Here is a 12,399-nt window from a genome sequence, read left to right on the forward strand (position 1 = left end):
GGGAACCAGTTTATAGAGGCTGAAACATACTGGGAACCAGTTTAAAGAAGATGAAACATACTGGGGACCAATTTACTGGTAGAGTAGTATATGGGGCCAGTACAGCATCCTGCCAGTTAAAACCAGCAATGCATTCAGACTTTGCAAATGGAGATCCTGTTTATTTGCATGTAGAGCAGAGAAGTGAGATCCAGACATCCAGACATGTGATTTAAACACCAGGTGTGAACTGATCACACGTTGCCGTAACGCCTGGTGTGAACAGAACCGATGTGACCTCTCCTGTCATCGCCCACCTTCTCTCTGAATCCTTGCTTCTTATTTGAGGATGTGGGAGTGCAGCAGCAGCAGGCTTTATTAAATATGGTGAGACAGAGAGAGGAGGAGATGTGAAAATGGGCAAACACAAAGACCTGGCATCGCCTCGTGTGAGAATGGAAAGCGTGACAGCTGTGGTTTACGTGCATGACAGATTTAGTGTGAAGACGATGATGGGCGTCCTCAGTCTGACTAAGTGCTCCGTTAAATGAGCACGATGAGGCCGATGGAATTACAGACGTTACCCATAAAGTGAGAGAAATGTAGCAGTAATATGGATCCAGGTTTAGACATAATAGGCTCCTGAAACACTCCGAAAAATAAATGACTTTGGTTCAAGACAACGATTTAATCTTATGGAAAAAAGACCCGCTGCTTTTTCAGTGCAGTTCAATTTTATTTTCAAAGTGTCAGTCAGAAAAAAAAACTGTCCGAAGATGGAAAGTCAACGAGACTAGAGACATCCTGATCAGGTTTTACTCCATTTTAAATAATTTACCTAAAGAATACACACTTTAAATGTAGTACTAGAGGGTAAATGTAATACTAGAGGGTAAATGTAGCATTAGAGGGTAAATGTGGTACTAGAGGGTAAACGTAGTACTAGAGGGTAAATGTAGTGTTAGAGGGTAAATGTAGTACTAGAGGGTAAATGTAGTACTAGAGGGTAAACGTAGTACTAGAGGGTAAATGTAGTACTAGAGGGTAAATGTAGTACTAGAGGGTAAACGTAGTACTAGAGGGTAAATGTAGTACTAGAGGGTAAATGTAGTACTAGAGGGTAAATGTAGTGTTAGAGGGTAAATGTAGCATTAGAGGGTAAATGTAATACTAGAGGGTAAACGTAGTACTAGAGGGTAAATGTAGTACTAGAGGGTAAACGTAGTACTAGAGGGTAAATGTAGTACTAGAGGGTAAATGTAGTGTTAGAGGGTAAATGTAGTACTAGAGGGTAAATGTAGTGTTAGAGGGTAAATGTAGTACTAGAGGGTAAATGTAGTGTTAGAGGGTAAATGTAGTACTAGAGGGTAAATGTGGTACTACAGGCTGTGTGACGGCAGACGTGAACAACAGATCTTCAAGTTTTGGTTCCTTCAGATACCATTCAGTTAAAATATATGCTTTGACCATCACTGCGAAAAAGTCAATATTTGGTCCAAACTTCATTTATTCCAAACTCCATGTCTAACCAGGTTTAAAGTCCAAAGCGCTTCACCGGCAGAGAAATAAATCTGACAAATCATAAAATCGTCAGAAAATAAAAACAGCCAGAAATAAAACTAACAGAGAAAGAAAAACAGAAATAAAAGAAAGTTCAACAGAAAATAAAATCAGATTTAAAGAGGCTGAAACATACTGGGAACTAGGGATGTGCGCGACTAGTCGTTTAATCGTTTAACCGACTACTCATTTATTAAACGTTTAGTATTTTACTACTCGGTTAAACGCTGCATTAAGCATCATGCACCTTGTCCCCAACTGGGCGCCGCCATGCAGCTCTATGCTCGGCCGTGCGCCGCACACTCGTCCCGTCTGGGCTACCTGGTGGATCCTGCCAGTAGCATATGCTTGTCTCTTTTTTCAACCCCCGCTATCCCCCTCATCATTAGCGGCGTTTTGACCACTCCAGCTACACCCACCACGTCCCTTCCTGCCACCCCGAAGCAAAGCATCGGCTCCAGTATGTGCTGCTCGTGGACTGTCATGGCGCACCGACCCGCTGCCGTTACGCACAGACGCAGCGGCACTTTCTGTCTCAGTGGACGACTGAACATCTTCATCAGAGGGTGAATATTCCTCTTCAGAATATGAGTAAGCCATTACTTGACAAAGTACTTTGTCAGCGTTGACCAGACCTCTCGGTACGGTGAGTTTTCTCACTCTAAAATGTGCCGTCTTGCGCTCTAATACGCTCCGACGGCGAGTCTCGTCTCCTCGGTTTTCAAACTCTGTAAACTCCAAAACTTTGAATGAAAACACGCCCACAACTGATGTTTAGATTGAAGTTCCAGATGTCCGCCATCTCCTGGTGTACAGTACATGAGGCACAGGGGGCAGTATATTTGAAGCTATGGCTTGTTATGTTCACCAATGTTGCTTGTCGCAATATTGCGACTTTGGCGCTTAAAGGGTTAAATTGCAAGTTTTCCGAACCAACTAGTCGCCAAAAAAATTAGCGACTAGTCGGTTCAGAAATTAGTTGAAATTCCCATCCCTACTGGAAACCAGTTTAAAGAAGCTGAAACATACTGGGAACCAGTTCATAGAGACTGAAACATACTGGGAACCAGTTAACCCTTTACGCTTCAGTGCGTCGTAGGTGTACCGCTGGCGGTACACCTACTAATTTGCATAGGAATTTCAAGAATGTCCGACGGCTGCAAACACGATTATACAAACACTATACGCTGATGGAAAGCTTAGATTCTCATGAATCCGCCGGTATAAACCACTTTCAGATGCGATTACTACAGCGGGTGAGAAAAACACATTTGTCCGACAAACAACGAATATCCATCCATCCGTTCTCTATACACGGCTTCAACGTACACAGCGCGACTCACATTTCCGGGTTCATTACTACACACAAAAAAAAGATTCCACAAATAACGGCCATAATCCAACCTTTTACATCCAGACGACACAAGCCAGTAAACTGTTTTGTCCAAAACATGTCCTGAAGTCGTATAAAATCCCCGAATTGGTCATTTTCAAGGAAATGCACCTCGCGATGCCCGTCCAATATTCCCCGTATTTTTCGTAATTTTTTTTATTTAAAAATAGAATATTAGCGATTTTTTGTACTGAAAACGGCTGGAATTGACTGAAGCTTAAAGGGTTAAAAGAAGCTGAAACATACTGGGAACCACTTTAAAGAAGCTGAAACATACTGGGAACCAGTTTATAGAGACTGAAACATACTGGGAACCAGTTTATAGAGGCTGAAACATACTGGGAACCAGTTTAAAGAGACTGTAACATACTGGGAACCAGTTTATAGAGACTGAAACATACTGGGAACCAGTTTAAAGAGACTGAAACATACTGGGAACCAGTTTAAAGAGACTGTAACATACTGGGAACCAGTTTATAGAGACTGAAACATACTGGGAACCAGTTTAAAGAGACTGAAACATACTGGGAACCAGTTTAAAGAGACTGAAACATACTGGGAACCAGTTTATAGAGACTGAAACATACTGGGAACCAGTTTATAGAGACTGAAGCATACTGGAAACCAGTTTAAAGAGACTGAAACATACTGGGAACCAGTTTATAGAGGCTGAAACATACTTGGAACCAGCTTAAAGAGACTGAAACATACTGGGAACCAGTTTATAGAGACTGAAGCATACTGGAAACCAGTTTAAAGAGACTGAAACATACTTGGAACCAGTTTAAAGAGACTGAAACATACTGGGAACCAGTTTAAAGAGACTGAAACATACTGGGAACCAGTTTATAGAGACTGAAGCATACTGGAAACCAGTTTAAAGAGACTGAAACATACTGGGAACCAGTTTATAGAGGCTGAAACATACTTGGAACCAGTTTAAAGAGACTGTAACATACTGGGAACCAGTTTATAGAGACTGAAACATATGGGAACCAGTTAAAAGAAGCGGAAACATACTGGGAACCAGTTTAAAGAGACTGTAACATACTGGGAACCAGTTTATAGAGACTGAAACATTCTGGGAACCAGTTAAAAGAAGCTGAAACATAATTGGAACTCGTTTAAAGAGACTGAAACATACTGGGAACCAGTTTATAGAGACTGAAACATACTGGGAACCAGTTTATAGAGACTGAAACATTCTGGGAACCAGTTAAAAGAAGCTGAAACATAATTGGAACTCGTTTAAAGAGACTGAAACATACTGGGAACCAGTTTATAGAAACTGAAACATACTGGGAACCAGTTAAAAGAAGCTGAAACATACTGGGAACTAGTTTAAAGAGACTGTAACATACTGGGAACCAGAACCTCTGATATGCTTTGACCATCACTGAGAAAAAGTCAATATTTGGTCCAAACTTGTAGCTATTGTGAGAGTTTAGCAGCAACGGCCACTATGAGAAAGGCTCCTGAGAAGGTTAATGACCTCCAACCAGAGCTCATGTTTTGACAAACTGGATCTAACTGGAAGAGTGTTTCTGTATCAGAATCATTTATGGAAATGTGCTTAGCTAGCAACGGGCACCATGACAAAGACTTGCGTTCTACTTAATGACCTCCGGCCAACGCTAACACATTTAACACAAACTGGGATAAAAATGGGAGTTTTCTTCTACCACAGTGGCTCAAATCTTGAACAGGACAAGGGTCCACTGAGCTACTTTTCTGTTATTGATCGAGTATTGATCAAAAATGCTGTTAAATACCGATTACACCACTTCTCCCACACATCGTGCTCTCCCTTTCCAACACCGAACAGAGGATCCTTATCAGATAGTCAGTTCCTTTATTGGTCCTAATTAACATCCGTAGTCAAGACCTGACAGTGTTATTGACAGAAACCAATCGATATCGAAATGATATCACTTTATGTGCTTCATCAACACAATCCCCATTGGTCCGTCTCAGAACATGGATGTTTGAAGGTTGGTCCTAACAAACATTCAGGAGATCAACAGAAAACAGGTTTTCACCAGGTCCTTCATTACCACCTCCTTTTTTACACCATCTGTCTTTGCTCTAACAGACTCACTGCACGTCTTCTTCTGTGTTTGGAACATGAACCTTTTTTCCAAAATCAATCAGAAAACATTTTCAGAAAGCATCAGACCTTCCTGCCTCACTGCACCATGTTCAGGAAATATTGACTTCACTTCTTTGGTGTTTAAATTTTGTTTTGAGGTTATTTTTGTGGCTTCCTGTAGTGTGAGCAGTTCTGAAAAAATTTGGAAGCTGAACTGAGCGACTAATCAGATGACAGCAAACATCGCTTTAGATCACTGACTTTGTATTCTTTCCATCGGTTTCTGGACGCTGAGCTTCATCTCTTTTATCACTGGTTGTTGCATTAGTATGAAGCAGCGGAGCCGTCAGGATGAATGTCAGCGACCTGCTGCTACTCTGTGTCTTCTACAACTGCAGGAGAAGCTCCAAAGTTTAAAACCCCGAGGCTGTCATCAGGGTTATCACAGCTGAAGCTCTGAAAGGTCAGAGAGATGAACGCTAACGGAGGAGTTCTGAGGCAGCAGGGATCTAATTAAACTCACTTTCAGTCTTGCTGAGGGAAAAGTTCTTAGAGCTGAGTGGATGGAGAGTCGCTCTAAGCTCCTCTACATTTGTTTAAAAATGTTTGGAATGAGATGAGAGAACTATAGGAATCAGCCCCAACATTAGAATCGTTTCAGCAAAATAGAAAAAATCCTAAAACCTGAATGGAACCACTTCAACACAACTCATTGGTTTGAAAGTTTGACTTGGTTACTTGGTCTTTTGAAATCAGATGTAACAAGTAAGAGGTGGATGTGATTGAGAATTTAACCTGACAGGGTAAATTATTCAGCGTTATCATTTATTTTATTTTAAAATGCGTCAATAATTCCTAAATAATAATAATAATAAGTCAATAATTCACTAAAATAACTCTATTCCTTATTTAAAAAGTCCTGAAACTCAAGATTGATGCCACAAACCTGTTAGAAGAGTGTTTTCTGAGGTAATAGATGAGGGGAGAGGTTTCTCATTCGCTTCATACAGTTGGATCTGATTTATGAGCATAGCAGTCGCCCCCTGCTGGGCTGACAGAGAGAATGCGGGTTTTAGATTCATCTGCTTTGCTTTTGTGTTACTCGGCTCAACAAAACTTAAGACCCAAATTAGAGACAATCAGGACTTTATTTGTTAATACGGTTTTTCTACTTTAGAAAAGGGGGCGTTTAATGCATCATGTGACTTTTCTTCGGCACAAAATGGACCAGTCACGTGTTGCCTACTTCAGTCAGAGAGTAACCATAACGAATGAGTAGAATTTAAGCTTTTATTACAGCAAAAAGCAAAACTGATGGAAGAGAGGAATCCTGGTAGAAAACTGTTAATGCTGTAAGTTTATATATTTATTTTAGCAGCTGTTTATCTCTAACTTAAAGCATTGAAACTTCACCCATTTAAATGTGATCTTTAACATTTTAGTCTGACTTTATTCCAGAATGAAGACGTGGAAAAACTTTATTTTTCAGACAAAGTGAAGAAAAGATACTGACTGATGAAAAAAGACTTATCAGTTTTCTGATTTGTGTTTTTAAGCGACCAAACCTGTAAATGATTTCATTTATTTTCTGCATCACCAGCTGATTGCATACAGATCGCCATGGCAACGCGACATGTCCAGCTTCCTGCTTCCATTCAGTTAATAACTTACAGATGAAACTTCAGCTGAGAATCAAAATCAACCGGAGAAGAATCAGTAAAAGGGAGACACTGAATCTAACTAACTTTTATGAACCTGTAATCTTAACTTAGTGTCAAAAAATCCACATAAAAGTCAGAAGTTGAGTTTTCCTTGCAGAACATTCTATTATTCTGATCTGTGTGTTGTAACCACACTGTAAACGCTAAGCATTAGTTAAAACTAATGCTTAGCGTTTCTGTCCTGCAGGGTTTTTTTATTAAATGATAACAAACCCATTTATACCAACCGTCCCTGCAATAATTATAAATCTGGGATAAAAATACATTTAGTTGCTGATATTAGCCATAAAAAGCTCTCAAACACACATTTAACATTCTCCTCTAACTTCTGCTTTGCTCCACTTAGTTCTTGATTATTTAATAGTCAGAATAAATGTGAATAATTAATATTTAATGCAGTAAAAACAGACGAGGTGAAAAACAGCAGATGAATGTATTCTTCTTATTATTATTGTTATTATGATTTACCTTCTCGTAGTATTTGACTTCGTACTCGGTCCGGCTGGTGTTCGGGTACAAAGGTTCCCTCCACACCAACGTGATGCTCTTCTGCTCGATCTTCTCAGCTCTCAGCTCGCTGATCAGAGACGGAGCTGCAGAGGAAAAGAAAGATGAGTCTGAAGCTTTTAATATAAAAATATAAAAAACGAGCTCCAGGAGTTTCATCAATGGCTTCAGGAACAGCATCAAAACCTGGCAGCGAGGAAATACAGTGAATTCTGTCAGAACCAAGACCAGGTTTCCTGTTTCTCTACAGAACAACTCCCTGGACTTCAGATTTACTGTGAGAGATAAAAGGACGGATGGATAAACCCGGTGAAAAGTTTTATTTCATTTTCAGGTAAAATATTCAATTATTATACGTTGTTGATTTAATGTGGAATATTTAATTTTTTGACTCCATTATTTCCTCATCATGTGAGATATTTGCGGCTGTGCGGCTGTGGAGAGGGTGAGGAGCACCAAGTTCTGGGTGTGTACGTCTCAGAAAATCTCTCCTGGACCAGAAACACAACATCACTGGTCAGGAAGGCCCAACAATGTCTCTACTTTCTGTGTAAGCTGAGAAGAGCCCCGGCCCCCATCATGTCCACCTTCTATAGAGACACCATGGAGAGCATCCCGTCCAGCAGCATCACAGCGTGGTACACCTCCTGCACCTCCTCCTGCTGCAGGACCCTCCAGGGCGTCATGAAAGCAGCAGAAAGGATTGTCGGTGTCTCTCTCCCCTCCCTCCAGGACATCTACAGCACCCGCCTCACTCACAAAGCGCTCAGCACTGGTGACCCCACACAGCCAGCCTGCTGCCATCAGGGAGGAGACTGAAGAGTCTGAGGACCAGCTGACTGAACAACAGCTTCATCCACCAGGCTGTCAGGAAGCTCAACTCTCTACCACCCCCTTCCCCCACATACACAATCTGTGGTCAATAACCAGCATATTTGCACTTCTTGGACTCCTGTTACTCATTTACACTGTTCTGAATATTCTGCACTAAATCCTCCACTTTATCTCATGGTCGTGTTTACATTTCACTCAGTTCTGCAGTTCTTAGTTCTTAGTTGCTGCTTGGTTCTAGTTCTGCTTCCTTGTTCTGAGTTTACCTATTTTTTACTCTCTAGTTCTTAATTTATGTATTTTTTGCCTTTTTATATCTTATTTTGCACATTAGATTTCTAAATTTATACTATTTCTTTTATCTCAGAACCTTCTAAGTGTTTATTTAATGTCTACTGTTGCACGAAGAGAGAGTAACGTAATTTTGATTCTTGGTAGTCATGTACATACTGAAGAATTGACAATAAAGCTGACTTTGACTTTGATATTTCCTGTTTAAACTCTGTCCTATTCCAGCATAATTTCAGCCGCTTACTTTATTTCACTAATGTACTTAAATCTTATTACTTTCTACTTTTTAGGCATTGATTGCATTTCATTTAGTTTTTTTGTGATAAATATCTGGCACAAGAATTTCCCTCAGAATTAATGAAGTTTTATCTCATCTCTACATAAAACACAGAAATAACATGCCATTTAATACACTACATGTACAGTTACTAATGCTTCTCTTTATAATTAGAATTTACTGACATTTGCAGAAATCTGTTTTCACTTTGACATGAAAGAGTCTTTTTGTTCTTTTTTTTGTCAGAAAAGTTTATCGACCATGTTTGGATGTTGAAACACAAGAAGAGGCAAGAATTTCAGAGGGGGTGAATATTTAGTCTTTATCTTAGAAAGATGAAGAACAGAGATGAATTATTGAAGCTGAGACACTAAACTGAATCTGTTTCTGTGAGGAACAGAGTCTGGACATGAGGACTGACAATAGATATCAATACTGATATGGATTGATTGATTATGGATTAATAAGTTGGTATAGACGTGAGACAAACTACTGCATCTGAACTCTGAACTCTCCATTTCTAACTCAAATCTGTGAAATCCATCCTTCATCTCCCACCAATCGCCGCTAAATAAAACAAAAGCAAAACAAAAGCTTTCCACATTTGGACAGCATTGAGGAAAAAACGGTTTCATTACCGACATAAAAGCCAGTCCTTTAGATTCCGTGTCAACAAATGACAGTCTGCAGGATAATCGGTGAGCAACACCCACTCCTCTAGTGCTAATTATGGGATGGCTAATGAGGTCACTAAATGGGCTATCGGTCAAAAACATGAGAAGAAAAACTGGATAAACGGTTTTATGTCTGGAGGAGCACTGATATTCAGACCATCAGGAGGATTTAACCCGTTGCGGTTCAGCGGCCTGCGGGCGGGCCGTTTTGATATCTGCATAAGCATTTTTTGAAATGGAACGACACTGCCAACTCGAAGATAGAAACACTATACGCCGATGGAAAGCTTAGATTCTCATGAATCCGCCGGTATAACCACTTTCAGATGTGATTACCACAGCGGGTAATATAAACACATTTGTCCGACAAACAACGAATATCCATCCATCCTTTCTCTATACACGGCTTTGATGAAGCAGTCTGTCACTGAAGGAGCTGCCCGGTGATCTTACTGTTTCCTGCAGGGGGTGGGAGGTGTCCCCCATGATAGGTTAGGGTGACTATTAGGATTAGGGCTAGGGTAGGGTTAGCGTTAGTTAGGGTTAGGGTGACTATCAGGGTTAGGGTTAGTTAGGGTTCAGTAGGTTAGGAGGGTTAGAGTCAGGGTTAGGGTCATATCTCTCAATGAAAGCTCGATTGAATCCATTTCATACGTTCTTTAGGAGATGTTTGTGATGTTGTCTATCATATTGTGTGTATATATGTGTGTGTGTGTCTGTGTACGTTTATTGCTGTGTCTAAAATTTGTCTAGTCATTAACATTATGGTTTATTTCTATGAAAAACAAAATAATAATCAGTTAATTTTAATAAATAAATTAGAGAGAATGATTGAAACTATGTTAATTCTTTGCATTTAAAGGCATTAATGGAGTCAAAAATCATTTTCACAATGATGGATTTAAGAAAAACGAAACATTTTTCAATTATTAAAATTATTAAAACTCCTTTGGATGGAAAAAGAACATTTTTGGACTAATTTAAGGTTTTTTGTACAAAATTTGCACTTCTTTATTTTATATTGATTTTTAAGCATCTGAGGCACATTTTAGTCATCTTGGAATAATTTATGTGATGTTTGTCAACATTTCTGTAGTTTTAGACACATTTTGAGTTACTTTAGACATTTTTCAGTATTTTGGAAAAGTCTTAGTCATTTGGGACAAATTTCTGGAATTTTTGAATCATTTTGAATAAAAAGTGAAATCCTGTGCAAACCTGACCTCTGGGAAATAAAACATTTTATCCTTAATTGTGTGAATTTTAGTCACAGTTGGTGAATAAATTCTGGTTCTGTGAGGTCACAGATCTGGACCTCTGAAGTCTAATTCAGGCCTGATAAGCATTTTTATTCTTTTAATTTCTCTAATATTGAATAAAAATGCTGATAAAAACATTGCAGCGTTTTTATTTCATACGTGATGAAATGTCCTGCAGCGTTTGTGGTTGATCAGGATGGATGTCGGTCACGCTGACTCTGACCTCTAACATCTAATCAGTTCATCCTCCGGTCTGAGCGAAGCTTTGAGTCAAATCTAAAGAAACTCCCTGAAGGTGCTGAAGGGAAAATGAGGTCTCAAAAAATATCACATGTTCAGGTATAAAAACATAAAAAATAAAGCAAAAACTGAAACAAATTGAAAAAATACTGTTGAGGATGAATATTTTAGAAAAAGAAAATCGACGACAGTTAAGAGTCTCCTGAAAAACAAAGAGAAAGAACAGAGAGGAGATCTGCAGGACGGTTTGTTCTTCTTTCCTTCCTCTGAGCTGAATTAAGCATCGACTGCTGCCACATCACAGAGAACAATCTGACTCTAAACACCTATAAACCAACATTGCATCACAGAGTTCATCATATCTAACCCCTAACCCGAACCTTAACCCAGACCAAAACAATGGCTGACCCTAAAGAAACTTTTTTGCACTTTTACTTTTTTCAGTAACAACAACATGGCCAAGAAAACACTGTTTAAACTTGTGGGGACTGAAATGAGGTCCCCACAAGTGACATTGTTTTCGGTTTTCCTACAGTTGTGAGGACATTTGGTCCCCACAACCCCGATAATTACCTGTCCACACACACACACACACACACACACACACACACACACACACACACACACACACACACACACACACACACACACACACACACACACACAGACGTGCATTTTTTGTTACTCATGGACATTTAGCTTCTCTGAAAATAATAAAGAACGGATCACTGTTAGACGATGAACATATAAATAAAGGATCAACTAAACTCTCTTCACAGTTTTATAGAGTTTTATGTGGATTTTAGCGATGATTCTTGTTATTGTGGTAAAAAGTGGAAACTCCTAGTTCATCACATTTAACCGTCTGAGGACAGATTTCATCACCACAAAACTCCAGATGAACTTTAATTAGAAACCAAGCAGCAGAACCTTTAGGTTTCATAGGAACTGAAGTCAATGTGATCACATCTCTGGAATAAACATTTTTATTTTGATGTTACTCTGAGCTTGTTTTGGTGAACGATGCAGACAGAAGAATGAAAATGCTGAATTCCAAATCCTCCTCCAGACCGTTGGTATCTGTTCAGATGTTTCTGCTCTCAACTACGGAGAATGGTCTGACACTAAACACCTATAAACCAGCAACAGGTACAGAGAATAGTCTAGAACAGACTCCTGGCTCGAAATAACCAGTGCTCTGGGCTTCAGCAACTGAGGAGCAACTGGTGTCTCCAGTCGGTTATCCCTGAATGCCTCACCGTCTTTCTTCCTCTCTGGAAACCCTCGTCATCCTCACAGCTGCTCCTCATGGCTGCTTTGAGTTGACTACATCTCCTTTCATTGTTCTGCATGTCAGGTGTGCAGGCGATGTGCACGTTAAAGACGAAGACGTTTCTGTCAGGAAGAAGCTCCTCCACATCAAAGTGAGAATATTTTGCTGCTTTTGGGCTGAAATCCTGCGAGGTTTCCATCCAGCCTCCCCAGCGATGCTTCCAAAAGTCCCAGAGGAGAGAACGTCTGAACGTTCACCACTTAAATAGTCTGTTTCAAGTTTGAAAGTATTTTTCATTTCAGAGT

General features: G+C 39.8%; 1 protein-coding gene across 41 annotated transcripts in view; it reads right to left on the minus strand.

The window, feature by feature from the left end:
• The window catches only part of LOC110969360 (ephrin type-A receptor 7-like), a 254,291-nt gene that overhangs the window by 42,405 nt on the left and 199,487 nt on the right, over positions 1–12,399 (minus strand). For all 41 annotated transcript variants that reach the window (XR_007944954.1, XR_007944935.1, XR_007944933.1 and 38 more), the window contains exon 6: positions 7,211–7,335. Coding sequence is in view for 1 of the 41 variants with exons in the window: in XM_051955077.1 (XP_051811037.1) it covers positions 7,211–7,335 (125 nt within the window). In the remaining 40 variants the exon portion in view is untranslated. The remainder of the gene's footprint in view (positions 1–7,210; positions 7,336–12,399) is intronic.

Source organism: Acanthochromis polyacanthus, chromosome 11 (assembly GCF_021347895.1).
Source record: "Acanthochromis polyacanthus isolate Apoly-LR-REF ecotype Palm Island chromosome 11, KAUST_Apoly_ChrSc, whole genome shotgun sequence".
In the NCBI taxonomy this organism is placed as follows: Eukaryota; Metazoa; Chordata; class Actinopteri; family Pomacentridae; genus Acanthochromis; species Acanthochromis polyacanthus.